Source organism: Salvia hispanica, chromosome 2 (genome assembly GCF_029641045.1).
Source record: "Salvia hispanica isolate PSC_SH4W2 chromosome 2, Shi_PSC_v1, whole genome shotgun sequence".
Taxonomy (NCBI): Eukaryota; Viridiplantae; Streptophyta; class Magnoliopsida; order Lamiales; family Lamiaceae; genus Salvia; species Salvia hispanica.
This window is the reverse complement of record NC_142693.1, coordinates 16,709,088-16,731,355: the sequence shown is the minus strand read 5'-3', so window position 1 is coordinate 16,731,355 and position 22,268 is coordinate 16,709,088. Positions and strand designations below refer to the sequence as shown.

Below are 22,268 nucleotides of genomic sequence, written 5' to 3'. Positions count from 1 at the left end.
ATAATAATTAAATATAATTATAACTATAATTATAATTAACTATATTTGAATGATATTAAAAATAAATTAATTATTAATTTATAACATTAAAATAATAATATTAATATTGATTAATAATAATAGTATAAAGAGTAAGGAGAACGAGAGAAGGTATTATAATATCACTTTTTGGTACTAATTTTATGTATACCTAAAATATTCTTTATGACATAAATGAGAAAATGTATTTGTTTAGAGGATATTTTGGAAAGAAAATTGCATCAAGTTTTTGTGATTTGTAAGTATCGAAAGTGATATAAAATAAAGATCAGTACCATTTACGTGCGAAAAGTGAAAGATTTTATGCAGTTCACTCAATAAAATAAATCTAATTCACATTGTAACCCAGCACTGATTACCACTACACTCTCTCCAAATGTCTGGCGGTCTCTTGAAATTGATAGCGAAACACCATCCTATTGATGATCCTCACCCGAATTCGGAAAATTCAACAGCAGAGAAACCTAAGAAGGTGCTGGAGCTGGATTTAGGTAACGGAAGTCACATTCTACAGATTCCGCGATTCATCTCATACCAACATTCCTCCAACTATTTCGATTATCTCCATCAAAACATCCCTTGGACCCGACCTACCATCCGCGTTTTTGCCCGCTCACATCTCCAGGTTCGATTGCTTCACGATTTAACAAATTTCATATTACAAATGCTATAATGTGAATATGCTTTAATTTTATCTGCATTTCGACAGCCCAGGGATACGTGCTACGTTGCAGGTGAAGGATTGCCGCAGCTAGTTTATAGCGGATATCATCCTCATGCTTATTCATGGGATGAATTTCCACCACTCAAGGAAATTTTGGATATGGTGAGATTTTCTTCTGCCAAGTATCGTTATTGGTGTTTTACTGAAAGACAAATGCTTCGATGTTGCAACCCTAGGTTCATGAAGCTCTTCCTGGAAGCAGTTTCAATAGCTTATTGCTGAATAGGTACAAAGGAGGCAATGATTATGTTGGTTGGCATGCTGACGACGAGAAGCTTTATGGATCAACTCCTCAAATTGCTTCGGTTTCATTTGGATGTGAACGCGATTTTCTCTTGAAGAAGAAACCGAGTAAAGGTGCTCCAGGTGACCATCTCCTGGTTAATGCTTTTTTTGTTGTTGTTTTCCATTGTTTGATTGTATGTTTAGAAAATGCATAAAGTCATGTATAAGATTGTTTTGGCATTTATGTTGCAGTTGCTGCTTATTGCATGATTAGTTGTTAGGCATGACATGGTTTAGTTTCATGCTAAACGATCATTCTTTACTGGCAAAGTAGAAGCAGTTAACTTGCTTAGCAACTTATGATCTATAATCTTGCCTTTTTCAACGTTTTGAAAATGGATCTAGTTTTTCTTACAGATGTTGCTTGCCCACAATTTTAAATGGCAAATGTATGAGCAAAATTAGAAAGCAGACCATGATTAGCTTGACTTCAAGTGATATCAATAAAAGAAGGGGAATAAGTTTGATTGCTTTTATTTTAATTTAAAACCAATCACCTCATAGTGAAGGAATTATAAGTTATCTAGCTCATTTTACAACTAACAGGGTATTGCTGGTTGTATTGTGTTTTAAGTTGACCCTGATTTTATTTTCTTGCAGTTAAGTCCGCTGAAAGAAGTGAAGGGGAACCCCCTAGTAAGAGAGCAAAGAAGCTCAATAACAACAGTGACCAGCATGCTTTCACATTAAAGCATGGGTCTCTTCTCGTAATGAGTGGCTTCACGCAAAGGGACTGGCTCCACTCAGTGCCCAAACGTGTGAAAGCAGATTCCACACGGATTAATCTCACCTTCAGACGCATTATATGACAAATTGCACAGCTATCAGAAGTCTTCGGAGGATGCTAGTTGATCTTGATCTGATGTGGAAATAATTGACGTTTCAACTACGTAAATTTCTGTTATGACTAGTAACTAACTTAACTCACCAGTACTTTGCATATGTTGAGGAAGTTTTTTTTTTGGCTCAGTATCATGACAAAATGTAGATCTGTTGGCCTCTTTTTGAGTATTATGGGAATCTTGGTTTGTTAAGCCCGGTGCCATGCTCTACATTGCTATTGAATCTGACATGATACTCATCAGTCGCTTTGCTTACGAGTGATTTTTCTTTTTATGAGAATGTATCCAAGATACAGAGGCCTAGGGAGTTGCATGCAGGAGCATGGACGATGGAGAAACTACTGGTTGCTTTGCAGTGGAAGCCAGTGGTGATTTACATGTGATGTTGATGAATGACTAGTCACTAGTGACTAGTGAGCTAGAGTTGCTTTCACCATCAGATAAAGGCTAAAAAATGCCCGTGTCCTGTGGATCTGAATGCACTGTAAATTCATTAAGGGCGATGTTTTCTTCGTCAATAGAATATAGTGTTGCTGTTTGTCCTAATATTTTGTACTTATATCCTTTCTTGCATAGTATCATCGGATGTGATAACACGCGCCGCGTGTTTTTTATCCCCAAGGATGGGTTTAGAGTTAATATTTGTTCTTGATTAACTTGTGTAGTTCTACAGGCATTTTTAGTGAGACAGAATCTTAAATTAGGTATGTATCCCCTTCTCTCTCTCTCTCTCTCACACACACACACATAGTTGAAAAATGATGGTGTTTTGAGTTGGGGTGTTGGAGAAGATCCGGAGATCGTAACCGGAGAACGGTGGGTACTTAAAAGGATGAAGATGATCCATGGCTTGACTCCACTTCCAAGACTGTAATAATTCCTCTTGTGTTTTTTCTTATTTGGAGATTATCTTGCAGATAATGAACTAGTTTGTTATTTATGCATGCAATGTCCTGGAGCCGATAACCTGTTTAGTTGAAGTTGGTACCGCGCCTGCACATGTCGAACATGCTGAAAGAACAATTGATGTAAGATACAAAAGTGAACCCATGTGTACAACAAGAAGAATGATTATGAGTGCTTGTATTATAGTTAAACTAAAAATACTGATATGGATCACTGTCGAGACCATTTAACTGTACATCAAATTTGGAAGCTTAACTAAAAGAAAGCTTTACTTGGTTGGCTCATATTTTCTCTCCATTTCTTGTGAACTGCATTATACATTTATACAAGTTGCAGATCTATTATGATGATATCTGTCACAATATGGACACCCTGGTTTGTCCTTGTTTATTGTATTCTTTCTCTCGAAACATGAATGGTAATGCATTAATGTCAGCAAGTACTTGTAATGACTAGATGTTTTACTAGTTTCTTCACATGCTAGAAGAATATAATCTATCTTAACATATAAACTAACCCTGCTAAGATAATTGATTGGCATGTGACAGAAGCGGGCATACAACCCTGATCCTTCCGAAGGAAGAGGGCTTCAAACAAGGGTAAGTTGATTATTATCACTACCCCATTCAAAAGAATCTGTAATGCACAAGCATCCAAATCTGTTGCTGGCTTCTTGATAATTATGCTTCTGGCGATTGAGATTGATGTAAGGAGATTGAACAGCGCAATTGTTGCTAAAATGATGAACATCGATGAAGCTGCGCCGAATTCCATCATCTCTTGCTCAAATCTTTTAGAAACATCATCGTCCACATTCTTCCCAGTGATTACAAAATTCAACTCTGCGAAGCCCAAGTACCTCATGATTATTTGACAGAATCCAAAAAGATAACTGGTAACTCTCTTGTACAGCCACATTCTCTGATCATTATACCATCCCTTTAGTGTGCCTCCACAGCTGAGAAACTCACCCAGACTGTAAGTGTATTTTGCTACAAGAACATATGCATATGGTAGAATCCAGTTGCTTGAAAACTGTGGCAAAAATCAATGCATTCTCAAAGGATAAAAAGTGATTGTTCTAAAAAAAGTAAAATGTTGATGCATACCTGTGGAAACAAATTGATTCCCTTCAGAAGACAAAAGGTCGGTACAGTTACATAGTATAACGTAGCCAAACAGTTTGCTCCCCACAGGTTGTAGCAGAGATATGATATTTGAAGTTGTATTGGGATCTTTCCATGGCCATAGATTAAAGAACAATATTTTGACAGGAATATCTGAAAGAGGCCTTCTGACCATCGAGTTTGCTGAATTAGTGAACTTAACAGCGTCACAGGAGCTACTCCCAAGAAGCCTTTCCTCCCTGGGTTAAAGTAGACGGATCTCCATCCGTTGCACTGTATCGATAATCCAGTGACCACATCTTCAGAAGGACATCCATACTTCAACCCCATCTGTAAGTAACTATATCTGTATCAGACTTGCTAGTGATTGTGGTCACGTCCTTAATGACTCCCTTTGTATACTTTCATAAAATTTGACTGTACTTAGCCGTATAACATAAGAAAAAAATTTACTACATGATATGTATGGTGTGTATGTGTGTGTTTGTGTGTGTGTGCACGTGCACAAAGAGAGAGTGGGAGAGAACCTCCGTGCCCCAGGATGAGTTCTCTTCATAGCTACAGTTTGCTAACTTGGCTGTTTCCTCTAGTAGATTTTCTCTTTCTGGTTCCTGTATCTCATTCACTTGTTTCCAGTTGATTGGAGACCCCTTCTCGTACTTCTTCCCAGTGAGAGCGTCTCTTCTGTGGAAACAGCAACTGCCAATGTATAGTGGCCCTCCATGTGCATCCAAGGCTAGAATCTCTACCTTCAGTTATCAGTAAACCATTATGGTAAGTTCTCCTTTTATCAATCTATACGAGTATGAATTTATGTAACTTGCAGCGTTATTAACTCTTACTTCAGTTGGCACTCTCAAATAACTTCCATAAAGATCATTCTTTGTTATGTTATTGAAACGCTGAGGATACTGCACATAGGCAATGTCATGACCCTGTTTGTCTTCCATGAAGAAGCATAATGCATCTCTCACAGATTGTGAGTTGTTTGAGTAGTGATCACAATCTATATTGAGAATGATTGGGCCGTTGCTTATCCTAGATGACACCCTTATCTGCTTAAGTCCATTAGAGTTATATCCATTGAACATGAACTTATGTTAGATAGGTAGAAAGAAGAATGCTATAAGCTCATTGGACTTACTAAGGCATTCATGGCTCCGGCTTTGAAGTTATGTGGGTACCCAGGTCTCTTCTCACGTGCCAAATATACGAGCATTGGCAAAGGTTTCCCCTCTATGTCCACTGCCTTGTTACCCCTCCCGTCAATTAGCACCTGAAACACCACAAAATGAAATCACGCTTAGAGATGTTCTGCTTAACTAACTCTGTGGAATGCTTTTATATGCAGATGAACTCTTTGTACGTACTTGAAGAATGTTGTGGTGGTTGCTTCTGCTTGCGCCTGATTTCCATTCATGAAGTCCTTTGTGGTGCTTCCTCAAATGATCAGGAACTCTCCCCAGCTTCATGATGTCGGTTATTTGCGCCTCCATTTCGTTATGCAGCTTCTGTTAATATAGGAAAACAAAAAAGAAGATGAATATAAATCAGATTTTGAGCTGATGTCAAGAATTCTGAGCATTACGTACCTTGACTTCCCTCCATTCTTTGGCAAAAGTAGGGTCATCACTAGGTACTTGTTTAACAGCAGAGAAGTAAGCATTAGGCGCCCGCAGCTCGACATTAAAGCTCTTACAAAATGGCAGCCATACTCTGGAAAACTTTGAAGCTTCATAAAGAGCGTAGAACACCAAGTCCGAGCACCCGTCATCGGAAAGATACACGCTGAGCTTCTCGGGAGGGTAATCATACGCCATCACCGACAGCACAGTGTCAGCCACCATTAGTGGCGGCTCCAGTTGAGGGTCAGCTGTGCTTACAAATATGTCTATGCGTGGAAGGTCGTCCCCGTATCTGCATGAAAAGCTTTTCTGTCAGTTCTTGGTTTGATGGTTTAGTTAGGCATGGTTTTTTACCTTCGGGCGAGCCTGTCTTTGAAGGTGTAACGGGAGACAGCTCGATACCGCACAAATTGAGTGATGATCCAGTAGATGATGAACCAGAGTTCTGCCATGGAAATGCCAATCCATGTCCATCTTGTCAGTCCATGTTGTTGTGGGAAGTGCATCACTCTGTAGATGCAGATCAATGCTATGGAAACCGCCATAGAAATCGCGTAAAACCAGTAAACACCGCGCCATTTGCCCGCCTTGCTCTCAAACAGTGGCATGTACTCGTTTTTCTTCATATCCCTTTTCTGTATCTCTTTTGAAATTGTGCTTGGAAAATATGGTTTGCTAATTTGTCTCCAATGTCTTTTTATAAAAACAAATCAGTGAGGAATGTCGTTTTGTGGAAGAGGTGTGATGACTTTCCTCTCCAGTTTTGGTATTTGTCGTGACATCTTTGGTAGTTACGTCTTAAAATTGCTTAGTATTCTATTTCAAGTGACGAAAATGAGACCAATTTCGTAGGATGCTGTTGATCTTGGTCTGATGTGGAAATTATTGGCATCTCAACTCCTTAGATGTCTGTTGTGACTAGTAACTAACTTAACTTACCAATTTGCATATGTTGAGTATGATTTTTGGCTCAAAATGTGGATCTGTTGGCCTCTTTTTGACTTTGATTTTGACATATTGGTTAAATTATGTAGTTCTGCATGCATTTTTAATGATGCAGAATCTTAAATATAAGAAATGAGCCACTCACCCCTGCCCCTTAAAAGACCTTATAAGGGGGAGAGAGGTTATCTAGATTAGATAGAATCTTTACCAAGTTGATGTGGAACCGAATTTAGAGAATTAAATTAGCTTCTCTTTTTTCTCACTCATACACAATTGAAAGATGATGGTATAATGTGAATCCTCTAGATTGAAGACTCATGAACTTGCCCCAGACTTATTCTTGTAAATAAACCCAACGAATAAACAAGATAAACCAAGAAATGGAACATTTTTAAAAGAATAGAGGATGGATTAGTGTTATGATTTAGGTGAAAAACAAGAAAGAAATCCCAAAGGCACTTTCACATACAAACACCTAATGGCTCCACAAACTAGCAACACAAGAACTAGCAAGCATACCTTTACAATCAACCTTAGCCCGGCAAAAGATCGAATGCAACCCGAAGGAATTTGATAAGTCTTCATAAGATGAAGAAGGTGAGCTCTCAAATATGGAGAAATGGTCTCTTACAAACATTCAAAAGCTAATGACAAAAACCCTAGACATGGGTATTTATACTAGAGGTTAAAAGTGCAAAACAAAAGAGGAAAAATGAGCAAAATTCGAAAATCGCACAAAACGCCCGGGTCGGGCGTTTTTCTTCTCCAGGCCAGGCAAATTCTCTGTGGTCGGGCGTTTTGCTTGTTGGACTGCGCGGCTTTTGTAAAACGACCATAACTTCCTCGCCCGGGCTCCGATTGAGGCGTGTAAGGTACTCACGCGAAGCTATTTTGACGATGAAGACAATGGTGGTCTTAGAAGAGAATTTGGACACCATCTTAATAGGCTTTTTCTGATTTGAGTCAGACCTCCGCATCCGGCTTGGCTCCTTGCAATATCTCCACCTTCTTTCCGGACCCCAATCAACCCATGGCCCTCGATGTCGTTGCATCCTATGATTGTGAATATCCGGATTCACATCATCCTCTCCTTATTTGTGAAAGGATTTGTCCTCAAATCCGGTTCTTCGATTATTCTCTAGGACACCCGGATTCACATAATCCCCTCCTTCTTTTGAAGGATTTGTCCTCAAATCCCGATCAAGTACACCTTGGATAAGGAGCGGCGCAACTTGGCCTTGTTCACATGAGTTCATTACCGGTAAGAAGTTACTCGGTGCCTCCTCAACTCGGGGTTCACATTCCAAACCTTTCAATTTCTGCATCACAAAGTCATTAAAGATGAAAGACAAATCGAAAGAGTTAGTGAAATAAGTGTCGCTCTTCTCACCAAGGGCAAAAAGATAGGGTGATTTAGAGCCCTCCCATGGGTGATCTTAGAATCTAACAAGCAACCTTTTTTTCTCACATGCTTGTGGTTTTTCTCTTTTAAAAGCTTTGATTCACACTCACCCCTACCACTCTCTCTTGGCTTTTGCATCTCACTTTTTAGCCTTTTCTCACACTCTATTTTTTCTTCTCTCTCTTGCTCATTCCTAAAGTACTCATTTACTTTAGCAATCTCATTTGGCTTCGTTTCAATGCTCAATACTTGAAGGGCTTTTAATGGCTCACACTCGTCCTCGGCTTCCACCATGCTAGACACACCATCATTGAAAGTTGGGCGTGCATCTTCCTCATGTAAGGCCATGGACTCTTTTTCATCCTCACATTTCTCTTCATCATCATCGGCAACAAAATCCATCATATGCTTTATACGATCTTTAACAATGTAGTTAACATTGTCACACTCACTTTGAATCAAGCTTTTTGAATGAGGGAAATTGGATGACAACCACGACGAAACTTTCGTGTGATAGCTAGGATGAGATCGGTCCACCTTCTTTGGTGGGATGCTTCTTCGGCTTATGTCATCACCATAATTTCGAGGGCTTGAGCTCTCCCTTGATTTACTTGAGACTTCATCCCCCATTAACCACTCATGCACTTTATGATGACCATGATCCCTCATCCTCCGAGAGTGAGACTCTCCATGGAACTTTGGTACTCGCTCCCTTCTACTCTCTCTATCAAGTCCATCATCGTGATACCTTGACTTGTAGTCACTCCTATCATGTCTCTCTCGGTCACTAGGTGCTATGGAATGGTTATGCCTAACTCGATCTCTTATGAGGGATATATTCTCATAGTATGCCTTAAATCCCTCTTGCATAGAATTCATGATTCCCCGCGCATCGCGCATCTCCTTCATGATTGAGGAAATCATCTCTTTGAGGGTGTCGTCGGATGTGGACGCGATGTCGTCCCCATCCTCCATTCTAGGCGAATTGTGCTTAGAAATCCTCGTACGTGGTGGCATTTTCGGTACCTACAAAGAAGATAAAGAGGACTAGGGACACATCCCTTTTGTTAATAACACCAACAACGCACATACCTAAGAATGGAGACTTTAGTGAGGAGCTCACTTCCCAACCCACAAAGTATGTCCCCAATTTTCCAAACTCACACCCAATGTCTCTCGGAAAGTTTAGAGATTTAGTGGCTAGATACTCTCCCTCACTTGCTCTCGATGATGTAATCCCAAGGGTTGCACAAATAGCACAAACAAGATACACAACTAGGCAAGTGAAAACTAGTCCAAGAAGCCACAAGATTAGTGAAAGTAGGGAGCTAAGCCAATGGGACAAATTAACAAACACTTTGTGTGCACAATTTCACCCAACAACAATAGACCCAACAATTGATGTAATTTCGGCCTACAACTTTCCGACAATCAAATTGACATACCCAAGAACACATATATCAATTTATAGCTAAAGCCCACTGATAGGATTTGAGATCTCTCTTTTTTTTGACAAATTTCTAACAATTTTCACCCTTTGAGGAATTTATCCTTTTTTTTTTTTGCTTACAAGAATAAGAACCAATGGCTCTTGATACCAAATAATGTGAATCCTCTAGATTGAAGACTCATGAACTTGCCCCGGACTTATTCTTGTAAATAAACCCAACGAATAAACAAGATAAACCAAGAAATGGAACAAGAAAAATGGATAAAAGAATAGAGGATGGATTAGTGTTATGATTTAGGTGAAGAACAAGAAAGAAATCCCAAAGGCACTTTCACATACAAACACCTAATGGCTCCACAAACTAGCAACACAAGAACTAGCAAGCATACCTTTACAATCAACCTTAGCCCGGCAAAAGATCGAATGCAACCCGAAGGAATTTGATAAGTCTTCATAAGATGAAGAAGGTGAGCTCTCAAATATGGAGAAATGGTCTCTTACAAACATTCAAAAGCTAATGACAAAAACCCTAGACATGGGTATTTATACTAGAGGTTAAAAGTGCAAAACAAAAGAGGAAAAATGAGCAAAATTCAAAAATCGCACAAAACGCCCGGGTCGGGCGTTTTTCTTCTCCAGGCCAGGCAAATTCTCTGTGGTCGGGCGTTTTGCTTGTTGGACTGCGCGGCTTTTGTAAAACGACCATAACTTCCTCGCCCGGGCTCCGATTGAGGCGTGTAAGGTACTCACGCGAAGCTATTTTGACGATGAAGACAATGGTGGTCTTAGAAGAGAATTTGGACACCATCTTAATAGGCTTTTTCTGATTTGAGTCAGACCTCCGCATCCGGCTTGGCTCCTTGCAATATCTCCACCTTCTTTCCGGACCCCAATCAACCCATGGCCCTCGATGTCGTTGCATCCTATGATTGTGAATATCCGGATTCACATCATCCTCTCCTTATTTGTGAAAGGATTTGTCCTCAAATCCGGTTCTTCGATTATTCTCTAGGACACCCGGATTCACATCATGGTATTTTTTGAGTTGGGGTGTTGGAGATGATCAAGAGATCAAATCCGGAGAAGCTGCTCCAATTATACTTTCAACTGAGTTGAAATTGAAAATTCTCAAAATTGATCATGTGTTGGATATTTTAGTGTAATTGGATAAACTTGATTAATCAGTATTATCATAATGAGACATCATATAAGTCTGGAGGTGCGAAGTGCACGCTTATTTGAATTCATTATGATGTTAGGGGGGAAACCCCTTAACAGATGGACGGGGTCCAAGGGGCAGAGCCCCTGGCTGGGGTCAGCTTGGAAATTTTTATTTCCAACGAAGTTACTGTGTAAGAAATTCATCCAAAAATGTAATTTCTGAAAGTCAAAGGACTAATTTGCAATTTCGGAAACCTTTGAAAAACAGTTAATTTCCGTTATGAAATTAACAGATGCGCTGGTTCATCTTGTTAAAAACTGATCAGTTCTTGTTTGGTTAAAAGATTTTTTTTTCTCAGAGATCAACATAAGAAAGTTCTGATTTTCTCTGAATTGTATCCGATCAAATATTTTGGTAGAACCACCGAAATTGAATCTGAAAGTGATTTCATCACGACTTTCAAATTATCCGTTCTGTTTAGTATTTTGAATCTCCCTAACAAAGATCAAATCAATTGAAAATGTCGAACAAGGAAACAGTGAAGGAAGGAACGAAAGGTTTCGCGAAGTTAGATAAATTTGCTGGCCAGGATTTCAGATGCTGACAAAAGAAGATGCATTTCATGCTGACGAATCTCAAGGTCGTGTACGTTCTGAGTACTCCCATGCCCGAGGCTGTTGAAAATGAAACTCTGGAACAGACGAGGAGGCGGATGAAGTGGGAGAATGACAACTACATATGTCGTGGTCACATCTTAAACGGTATGTCTGATTCTCTATTTGATGTGTATCAAAATGTTGAGTCTGCTAAGGAATTGTGGGATTCCCTCGAAGCCAAATATATGGCAGAAGATGCCTCTAGCAAGAAATTTCTTGTTGGTAACTTTATTAACTATAAAATGGTTGATACGAGGCATGTCATGGAATAATACAACGAATTGTTGAGGATATTGGGACAATTTTCCCAATATGATATGAAAATGGATGAATCCATTTCTATCTCTAGTATTATTGATAAACTGCCACCCTTTTGGAAGGATTTTAAAAATAATCTGAAACATAAGAAGGAAGAGTTGAATTTGGTCGAACTTGGAAGTGACTTCCAAATTGAATAGTCCATACGTGAAATGGAAAAGGGCTTTGATGGTAATGCTAGAAACATGGTTGGTTCTTCTGTGAACATGGTGGAAGAGGGTGAATCCTCAAAGGCTGGTAAAGAGAAACGTATGTTTCAAGAGAAACGAAAGTATCAAGGGAATAACAGTAAGGCTGGGAATAAGAAGTCTAAACTGACTTGCTGGAAGTGTGACAAATCCGGGCATTTTAAGAAGGATTGTAAGTCTGGAAAGGGTGGAGGAAAAGGGAAATACGAGGCTGGTTCAAGTGGATCTTAGGATCCTGAAAAGCAATCAGGTTCGTTTTCTGTACCTAATGATCATTCTGTTGAGAATTATTATGCATCAATAATCTCTAAAGCATTTTATGTGCAGGATGATGATCTTTCATGGTGGATTGATTCGGGTGCAACATGTCATGTATGCAAGGATCGTCAATGGTTCAATGATTTTAAACCAATTGAAGATGGATCTTCTTTGAAGATGGGCAACGTTGCAACTGAACCAATCAAAGGACTAGGATCTGTTAGCCTAGTATTTACTTCTGGAAATTCCTTAGTGTTAGATAATGTTATATATGTACCTGGTATTCGTAAGAATTTAGTTTCTGGTATTGTGTTGAATAATTGTGGTTATAAACAAGTGTTAGAAAGTAACAAATACATTCTGTCAAGGCATGGTACTTTTATTGGATTCGGTTATCTATGTGGTATGTTTAAGTTGAATCTAGATGTTTCTTTTGTTAATAATTCTGTTTGCATGACTTCTACTAGTTTTAGTAATCATGTTAGTAAATTAGAATTGTGGCATGCTAGACTTGGACATGTACATTACAAGAGATTGAAAGATATGTCGAACATGAGTTTAATACTAGCATTTGAGTTGAACATTGAAAAGTGTAAAACTTGCATGTTAACTAAAATAACTAGAAAACCTTTCAATAAGAATGTCAATAAAGTTACTAAGGTATTAGAACTTATACACAGTGATTTGTGTGATTTTCATTCGACTCTATCACTTGGTAATAAAAAGTATGTAGTTACTTTTATTGATGATGCTACTAGATTTTGCTATGTCTATCTATGTCATTCAAAAGATGAAGCTCTTGATAAATTTAAAATCTTTAAAGAAAGTGTAGAGCTTCATCATGGTGTGAAGATTAAAGTTCTTCGCACTGATAGGGGAGGTGAGTATTATGATCCAGTATATTTTGAATCTACTGGTATAATACATCAGACGACTGCTTTATATACATCACAACAAAATGGTGTAGCTGAAAGAAAGAATAGAACGTTGAAAGAAATGATTAATTCAATGTTGTGTTATTCTGGCCTAAGTGAAGGATTTTGGGGTGTGGCTATGTTAACAGCCTGCTATTTGTTGAATAGAGTTCCTAATAAAAGGAACAAGATAACCCCTTATGAACTTTGGCATAAGAAACCACCAAAACTGAGTTATCTCAGAGTTTGGGGTTGTCGAGCTGTGGTAAGACTAACTGACCCTAAAATGAAAACCATAGGTCAAATAGGTATAGATTGTGTGTTTCTTGGCTATCCTGAAAATTCTGTTTGCTATAGGTTCTATGTCATAAATCCCAATGACTATGTAACTGTGCACTCTATTATTGAGTCAAGGGATGTTGATTTCGGCAATGAGGATAGATTCACGTCTTTACCTAAACCTGGAGAGATGATTGCAAGGTCTAGTAACTTTGGTGTAACTGGAAAAGTGATTGATACACCTCCTAATGCTAGGAGAGATGGTAGAGCAAGAAAAGCTAAGTCTTTTGGAGATGATTTCCAATTGTACTTAGTATAAGGATCAATAAATGAAATTAATTTTCAATATCAATAATGTTTTAATATTGGCGATGATCCAAGGACCTACAAAGAAGCTATGGCTTCAAGGGATGTTGCATTTTGGAAAGAGGCAATCCAAGAGGAGATGAATTCTATAATCCAAAATGGTACTTGGAAACTGACTGATTTACCACCTGGGTGTGAACCTTTGAATAGTAAATGGATCTTCAAAACGAAGATGAAGGTGGATAGAAGCATAGACAAATATAAAGCCAGATTGGTTATTCAAGGCTTTAGACAAAAGGAAGGAATTGATTTTTTTGATACTTATGATGTTGCTAGGATTTCCACAATTAGATTATTGTTAGCACTTGCTGCTATACATAATCTTGTAATTTACCAAATGGATGTTAAGACTGCCTTCTTGAATGGTGAATTAGATGAAGAGATTTATATGAAACAACCAGAAGGCTTTGTCATACCTGGTAATGAACATAAGGTTTGTAAATTGGTAAAATCTCTTTATGGACTAAAGCAAGCCCCCAAGCAATGACATCAGAAGTTTGATGACGTGGTGTTGTCTAATGGTTTTGTATTAAACCAAGCAGACAAGTGTGTATATAGCAAATTTGATGCTACCGGTAAAGGGGTTATCATTTGCTTATATGTGGATAACATGTTGATCTTTGGTACTGACCAAGATCAAGTTGATAAAACAAATGAATTTTTGTCATCTAAGTTTGAGATGAAAGACATGGGGAAGGCTGATGTGATTCTTGGAATTAAAATCACACATGGAGAACAAGGAATTTCCATTTCTCAATCACATTATATTGATAAGGTGTTGGAAAAGTTTAACTTCAAAGATTGTTCTTCAGTTAAGACTCCTTTTGATCCGAATGCAAAACTCATGTCCAATAAAGGAGTTGCTGTGAATCAGCTTGAATATTCAAAGGCTATTGGATCACTAATGTATGCTATGATTAGTAGTAGACCCGATATAGCCTTTGCAGTTGGAAAATTGAGTTGATATACTCATAATCCAAGTTTAATCCATTGGCAAGCAATGAATCGAGTATTTAAATACCTAAAAGGAACCATGGATTATAATTTGTCTTATTCTGGATTTTCCTTCTGTTCTTGAAGGTTATTCGGATGCAAGTTGGATCACCAATATGGAAGATCATTCTTCCACAAGTGGTTGGGTATTCCGTCTTGGAGGTGGTGCTATATGTTGGGCATCAAAGAAACAAACTTGTATCACGAATTCAACAATGGAATCGGAGTTTGTGGCATTAGCAGCAGCTGGTAAAGAGGCTGAATGGCTAAAAAATCTAATATATGAAATTCCATTGTGGCTAAACCGATATCACCTATATCTATCAGATGTGATAGTGCAGCTACCTTGGCTAAGGCATATTGTCAAGTGTATAATGAAAAGTCAAGACACTTAGGCGTTAGACATAGCATGATTCGTGAACTTATTATGGATGGTGTGATATCTGTGGAGTTTGTGAGAACTCATGACAACTTAGCCGATCATTTAACCAAATGGTTAAGTAGAGATCTTGTGCACAAATTGGCTGTAGGGATGGGATTAAAGTCCACTACAAATCTTTGATATTAAGATACTCAATTCCCATTTAGTATGACTAGGGGTGAACAAAAAAATCGAAAACCGAATATCCGAACCGAACCAAACCGAAATTTTGAAATTTGATTCGATTTTTTCGGTTTTTCGGTTCAGTTCGGTTTTGAAATAATAAAAATTCAGTTTTTTAGTTCGGTTCGGTTCGGATAAAAAAAAATCGAAAAACCAAATTATATTTCATAATAATACATATATTATATATATATACTAGCCTTAAAACTAAACCCTAAAAATACACATCAAACTTTCAGCCGCCTCCATTCTCCCTCCACTCTCTAACTCTCCAGCCGTCAACGTTGGCCTCTCCAGAGGTCCACCCCACGCCAGCTTCGGTATGACGCCTCCAGCTCTCCACTCACGCTGTCGCCTCTAGATCCACGCCGGCGCCCCCAACACTTTTTCACTCTTTCATATACTAGGGGATTTCACTTGGAAAATAAAATGTTCCATACTAACGGATTCGGGTCCATAACCATGGGTTCCAATGCAAGAGATCTTGTAGCACTTACCAATGAGGCCCTATCGATTAGTATTGCACAGAAGAAATCAATTATAGACACTAATACAATTAGATCCGCTCTTCATAGACAAGCTTGGTATTTGCGATCCCAGAAGTCCACCCAAGCCAGCTCCACCCTGTCGCCGTCACCGTCACCGTCACCTCCAACTCCAGTCCGTCACCGTCGCCCAGTCATAGATTAATTGTATTTTCATACCGAGAACACTAATTTTGAGTAGTTGACAGTTTATTGTTTCAATAGCATTATATGTATTTTTCAGATTAATTGTACAATATGTATTCTACACAGATGAATTTTGATTAGTAATTTATTTAGATTAGTACGTATTTTATCGTTTTACACATTTTTATGTATTTTTGATTTTTTTTTGGGTTTTTTTAAATAACCAATAATTTCGGTTTTTTAGTTTGGTTTCTGTAGTTCGGTTTTCGGGTTTTCGGTTTTTCGGGTTCGGTTCGGTTTCAATTTTAGAAAATTTTTGGTTTTTCGGTTTGGTTCGGTTTGGGCGAAAAATCGAACCGAAACCCGAATGCTCACCCCTAAGTATGACACTAGATGCAGAATTCAATGTGGAAGACTTAATATTTGGAGATTGAAACACATTTGAAAATCATCCCAAGGTATGTGTTCAGACCTACAAGTTAAGGAGGTTGAATGTATATGTTCTTAATAGTTCTTTTGAAAAATTGCAAATGTAGGTGCAAGAATAAAAGAGCTACCTATATAAGCATGAAGTTTAGCCGCTTCAAGAAGCTGTGACTTGGTTTCGACATGTTTATGAAGGATAAGGACATAGGCTAGTAAAATATAGTGTCAAGATAGAACATATTCGTATGTAAACTTTTGTGTACATTATCTTCGTGTATTCAATGTGAGTTCTTAGGGTTCAATCCTTAGGGACACCCGGGGTATTCGAATGTTTGGAATGTGTAATGTACTAAGGTGGAATTCAATCGTTACAATATTTCATTTATGCAGAAGTTTGAATGTTTGAGATGACTTGTTTTAGTTAATCAAGGATTGCACTAAAATAGCAGAGGAATGTTGGATATTTTAGTGTAATTGGATTAACTTGATTGATCAGTATTATCATAATGAGACATCATATAAGTCTGGAGGTGCGAAGTACACGCTTATTTGAATTCATTATGATGTTAGGGGCGAAGCCCCTTAACAGATGGACGGGGGTCTGAGGGCAGCGCCCCTGGCTGGGGCCAGTTTGAAAATTTTTATTTCCAATGAAGTTGCTGTGTAAGAAATTCATCCAAAAATGTAATTTCTGAAAGTTAAAGGACTAGTTTGCAATTTTGAAAACCTTTGAAAACACAGATAATTTCAGTTATAATATTAACAGATGCGTTGGTTCATCTTGTTAAAAACTGATCAATTCTTATTTGGTTAAAATTTTTTTTTTTTTTCCAAAAAATCTTTTTGGTCTTACACGTCAAGTTTGTTAGTTTTTGGTTCCAAAAATTATATTTTGATCCATATAATATCCCGTGCATTTGCATAGAAAACTTACTTGACCCAGTTGATTGTTATGCCCAAACATAAACCAAAAACTTACAAACTAAACGTGTATGAGCAAAAATTTTTTTTTTGGACAAATGTATAAGACTACGTTTGAACTTTAATCTATAAAAAATAAGTTAAATTGAAAAATAATTAAAATTGAATCCATGAACTGAAGTGAAAATGTAAAAGAACTAGCTATAAACTATAATTAATCAATCATAATATAAATATCCCGCGTGATTGAGCAACTTGAAGTGAGCAATTTTGAAGCGAACTCTCGTCGATTTCTTGGTACGTGTTCACTTCAATTTAATTGCCCTTTCTTTTCGGCTCGTTCTTGCTGTTTTAATCTACTTGTAGCAAAACACAATATTGTATCGAATCTGTAATCTTCCTTAACACTTTTGGTATTTGGGCATTTTCTTTGGACTGAGTTTGGCTTTCCTGAATGCAGTTTACCAAATTTCTTTTCTGTTATATTTTGTTGGATGGCTATGTAGTTAGTGCTAAATTAGGCCAAGCTCCTGCTGGAAAGGCTGCCTTAGGTGAAGGTATTCCTAACTCGGTGGCCTACACGGCATTTGCATAGTGTTGTGGTTACCAACTTCAAGAAACTATCTGATGACTTTTATTTATTTTTTTCATAATGCAGCTACAATGCTTGCTGCTCAAACTATGGTTGTTGAAAATATGTAAATGTATGTACCTACATAAAATTTTACTCTAACTATGCTACTTACTGTCTATAGATTAGGCACCACATATGGTTTAGCTAGGCACTGAATATAGATTCCCTTTACTTGGCAATGTTGATGAGTGGGATCTCTGTTATTCTTGTTCTCTTTAACTTGGTTCATTCACTTGAGTGAGTTGGTAGTCTACCAGTATTAATTTATGTGCATTTTTATGATTTTCCAGTTGTCATTAATCATTCGGGAATGAGCATTACCTGCTGTGGACATTGTCTTGTGCATTGACGGGGCTGCTGCTTTGTCCTGGTCAGTGGAGCCATGGTAGTGAAACTCGGATTGGACGTTATTGCTAGAATCAGAGGCTATGCTGATGCTGCACAGCCACCTGAGTTGTTTACAATTGCTCCAGCCATTGCGATACCTAGAGCAATCTCAAAATCTGGGTTGAAAGCATCTGACATTGATTTTTATGAAATCTATGACGCCTTCTCTGTCAGAGTCCATGTTGCATTTATATGATATTAGAGTATCCTTCTTTCTAGCTAATCTAGAAAGTGTTTTAACTTCATTTCCACAGGTTGTCGCTCTCTCAAATCAGAGGTTGCTCAATATTGACCCTGTGAGTTTTTATCTAATCTATGATGATATCTGTCACAATATAGACACCCCTTCTTTGTCTTTTTTGCATTTCTGTGCTGTTTATTTGATTCTAATGCTACTGTTGGTCCTTGTTTATTGTATTCTTTCTCGAAACATGAATAATATTGCATAAATGTCAGCAAGTACATTCAATGACTAGATATTTGCTAGTTTCTTCACATGGTAGAAATTTATTCTCTCAATATCCTATCGCATAAGCTAACACAGCTAAGATAATTGACTGGCATGTGACAGAAGTGGGCATACAACCCTGATCCTTCCGAAGGAAGAGGGCTTCAAACAGGGGTAAGTTGATTATTATCAGAACCCCATTCAAAAGAATCTGTAATGCAAAAGAATCCAAATCTGTTACTGGCTTCTTGATAATGATGCTTCTGGCGATTGAGATTGATGTAAGGAGATTGAACAGTGCAATTGTTGCTAAAATGATGAACATTGATGAAGCTGCGCCAAATTCCATTATCTCTTGCTCAAATCTTTTAATTACATCACCGTCCACATTCTTCCCAGTGATTGCAAAATCCAACTTTGCGAAGCCCAAGTACCTCATGATTGTTTGGCAGAATCCAAAAAGATAACTGGTAACTCTCTTGTACAGCCACATTCTCTGATCATTATACCATCCCATTAGTGTGCCTCCACAGCGGAGAAACTCTCCCAGGCTGTATGTGTATTTTGCTAGGAGAACATATGCATATGGTAGAATCCAGTTGCTTGATAACTGTGACAAAAATTAGTGCATTCTCAGAAGATCAAAAGTGATTGTTCTGAAAAAATTTAATGTTGATGCATACCTGTGGAAACAAATTGATTCCCTTCAGGAGACAAAAGGTTGGTACAGTTACATAGTATAACGTAGCCAAACAGTTTGCTCCCCACAGGTTGTAGCAGAGATATGATATTTGAAGTTGTATTGGGATCTTTCCATGGCCATATATTAAAGGACAGTATTTTGACAGGAATATCTGAAAGTTTCCTTCGGACCATCGAGTGTGCTGAATTAATGTACCTAACAGCGTCACAGGAGCTACTCCCAAGAATCCTTTCCTCCCTGGGTTAAAGTGGACTGATCTCCATCCCTTGCACTTTATTGATAATCCAGTAACCACATCTTCAACAGGACATCCATACTTCAACCCCATCTGTAAGTTAACTATATTTGTATCAGACTTGTTGGAGATTGTAGTCACGTCATTAATGATACCCTTTTTGTAGTTTCATAAAATTTTGCTGTTCTTAGCCATATAAAATAAGGAAGAATTTTACATGATATGTATGGTATGTATGTGTGTGCGCACAATAGAGAGAGTGAGAGAGAGAACCTCCTTGCCCCAGAATGAGCTCTCTTCATAGCTACAGTTTGCAAACTTGGCTGTTTCCTCTAGTAGAATTTCTCTTTCTGGTTCCTGTATCTCATTCACTTGTTTCCAGTTGATGTGTGACCCCTTCTCATACTTCTTCCCAGTGAGAGCATCTCGTTTGTGGAAACAGCAACTGCCAACGTATAGTGGCCCTCCATGTGCATCCATGGCTAGAATCTCTACCTTCAGTTACCAGTAAAGCATTCTGGTAAGTTCTCCAATCAATCTATACGAGTATGAATTTATGTAACTTGCAGCATTATTAACTCTTACTTCATTGGGCACTCTCAAAGAACTTCCATAAAGATCATTCTTTGTGATGTTATCGAAACACTGAGAAAACTGCACGTAGGCAATGTCATGGCCCTGTTCGTCATCCATGAAGAAGCATAATGCATCTCTCACAGATTGTGAGTTGTTTGAGTAGTGATCGCAATCTAGATTGAGAATGATTGGGCCGTTGCTTATCCTAGATGACACCCTTATCTGCTTAAGTCCATGAGGGTTATAATTAACATCCATTGAACTTGAACATTTGTTAATTAGGTAGAAAGAAGTATGCCATACGCTCGTCAGACTTACCAAGGCATTCATAGATCCTGCTTTGAAGTTATGTGGGTACCCTGGTCTCTTCTCACGTGCCAAATATACGAGCATTGGCAATGGTTTCCCCTCTATGTCCACTTCCTCAGTGCCTCTCCTGTCAATTAGCACCTGAAACTCCGCCAAATGAAATTGTGCTTAGATGTTCTGCTTAACTAACTCTGTGAAATGTTTTTATATGCAGATAAACTCTTCGTACTTGAAGAATGGTGTGGTGGTTGCTTCTGCTTGCGCCCGATTCCCATTCACAGAGTCCTTTGTGATGCTTCCTCAAATGATCAGGAACTCTCCCCAGCTTCATGATGTCAGTTATTTGCGCCTCCATTTCATTATACAACTTCTGTTCAGAAGGAAACCAAAAAAGGAGATGAATAAAAATCAGATATCGAGCTGATGTGAAGAATTGGGAGCATTACATTACCTTGACCTCTCTCCATTCTTTCGCCAAAAAAGGATCATCACTAGGCACTTGTTTAGCAGCAGAGAAGTAAGCATTGGGCGCCCGCAGCTCAACATTGAACCTCCTGCAAAATGGCAGCCATACTCTGGAAAACTTTGAAGCTTCATAAAGAGCGTAGAACACCAAGTCAGAGCACCCGTCATCAGAAAGATACACGCTGAGCTTCTCAGGAGGGTAATCATACGCCATCACCGACAGGACAGTGTCGGCCACCATTAGTGGCGGCTCCAGTTGAGGGTCGGCTGTGCATACAAATATGTCTATGCGTGGAAGGTTGCCCTCATATCTGCATGAAAAGCTTTTCTGTCAGTTACTGTCACTGTGGATTTGGTTTGGTTTTGTTTGTACCTGCGGGAGAGCCTATCTTTGAAGGTGTAACGGGAGACAGCTCGATATCGAACAAATTGAGTGATGATCCAGTAAATGATGAACCAGAGTTCTGCCATGGAAATGCCAATCCATGTCCATCTTGTCAGTCCATGTTGTTGTGGGAAGTGCATCACTCTGTAGATGCATATCAATGCTATGGAGACAGCCACAGAAATCGCGTAGAACCAGTAAACACCGCGCCATTTGGCTGCCTTGCTCTCAAACAGAGGAATGTAATCGTTTTTCTCCATACCCATCTCTCTCTCTGGTAATTGTGCTTGGATAGAATGGATAACTCATCACTCATTTTCTTCCGTATTGTCATTTTGTGTAAAATGTGTGATGAGTTTTCTCTCACTCTCAAGTTATATAATATGTCGTGACATTTTGGTATTTGTCGTGATATTTTTTGAAAGTTGTATTGACGTTTCTGATTAGTTGCGTATTACAATGTGCATTGCTTCTTTTTTCATAGCTAGTTAATTCTTTGAATTGGGCTGTATGTATAATATGAATCGTATATTTCTATGGTGGTGCATTTGAATTGGGCTTTTACAAGTGACGAAAAGTTCACGTCCACTTTATTCAAATAATATTATTAATATTTTAAATAAAAAGGATTAAATTATTTATAAATTTTATAATTTCAATTATAATTTATATATATTCATTAGGTAATTTTAGCATTATTATTATATGAAAAATGTGTTAGTATTTATTAAATGCATATGTACTATCAAATTTAAACTAAAAAATTAAGATAACCTTAATTAAAAGGGTGAATTGCCAAAAATAACTAAATTTGGTTTAATTATGATTATTGTGTGATTTTAAAAAGTAATGGATTTCATAACTTCTAACATTTTTTCAATTGGGTATTTTTTTTTGTGTTGGGGTGTTGGAGATGATCTGGAGTACATATCCAGAGAAGCTGATCCAAACACAATTTCAACTGAGTCATAATACAAATTCAATCAAAATGAAGCAATATAAAACAAGTTACATTGAAAAAAAAA

The 22,268-nt window shown here is 38.0% G+C and overlaps 3 protein-coding genes and 1 long non-coding RNA gene across 6 annotated transcripts; 2 read left to right on the top strand and 2 right to left on the bottom strand.

Moving 5' to 3' along the window:
- Window positions 1-381: 381 nt before the first annotated feature.
- On the top strand, window positions 382-6,317 carry ALKBH2 (oxidoreductase, 2OG-Fe(II) oxygenase family protein). Of its 2 annotated transcripts, XR_016135503.1 has the most exons (7): window positions 382-664; window positions 749-865; window positions 940-1,120; window positions 1,649-2,918; window positions 3,345-4,255; window positions 4,560-4,697; window positions 5,275-6,317. XR_016135503.1 is itself a non-coding variant. In XM_048101224.2 (4 exons), the coding sequence occupies exons 1-4, from the start codon at window positions 416-418 to the stop codon at window positions 1,855-1,857; spliced, it is 765 nt and encodes a 254-aa protein (XP_047957181.1). In that variant the 5' UTR covers window positions 382-415; the 3' UTR covers window positions 1,858-2,082. The 2 variants fall into 2 exon arrangements, 1 of the variants encoding a protein (XP_047957181.1); XM_048101224.2 differs by lacking the exons at window positions 3,345-4,255; window positions 4,560-4,697; window positions 5,275-6,317 and having other exon boundaries at window positions 940-1,129; window positions 1,649-2,082.
- LOC125202762 (cellulose synthase-like protein E6) lies at window positions 3,073-6,174 on the bottom strand. The gene is made up of 8 exons (XM_048101212.2): window positions 5,903-6,174; window positions 5,516-5,840; window positions 5,294-5,434; window positions 5,068-5,199; window positions 4,766-4,978; window positions 4,451-4,672; window positions 3,906-4,253; window positions 3,073-3,831 (listed from the first exon to the last, which is right to left on the bottom strand). The coding sequence occupies exons 1-8, from the start codon at window positions 6,172-6,174 to the stop codon at window positions 3,292-3,294; spliced, it is 2,193 nt and encodes a 730-aa protein (XP_047957169.1). The 3' UTR covers window positions 3,073-3,291.
- Window positions 6,318-17,282: 10,965 nt separating the features above from the next.
- On the top strand, window positions 17,283-21,709 carry LOC125202766 (uncharacterized). Of its 2 annotated transcripts, XR_016135891.1 has the most exons (5): window positions 17,283-17,398; window positions 17,562-17,658; window positions 17,760-17,805; window positions 18,026-20,028; window positions 20,608-21,709. It is a non-coding gene; the product is annotated as an uncharacterized LOC125202766 (long non-coding RNA). The 2 variants fall into 2 exon arrangements; XR_016135892.1 differs by lacking the exons at window positions 17,562-17,658; window positions 17,760-17,805 and having other exon boundaries at window positions 17,330-17,398.
- Window positions 18,564-21,509, bottom strand: LOC125202761 (cellulose synthase-like protein E6). Its single transcript, XM_048101211.2, has 8 exons — window positions 21,232-21,509; window positions 20,845-21,169; window positions 20,623-20,763; window positions 20,403-20,534; window positions 20,094-20,306; window positions 19,782-20,003; window positions 19,254-19,601; window positions 18,564-19,180 (listed from the first exon to the last, which is right to left on the bottom strand). Exons 1-8 carry the CDS (start codon window positions 21,507-21,509, stop codon window positions 18,638-18,640), a joined length of 2,202 nt encoding a protein of 733 aa, XP_047957168.1. The 3' UTR covers window positions 18,564-18,637.
- Window positions 21,710-22,268: the final 559 nt, after the last annotated feature.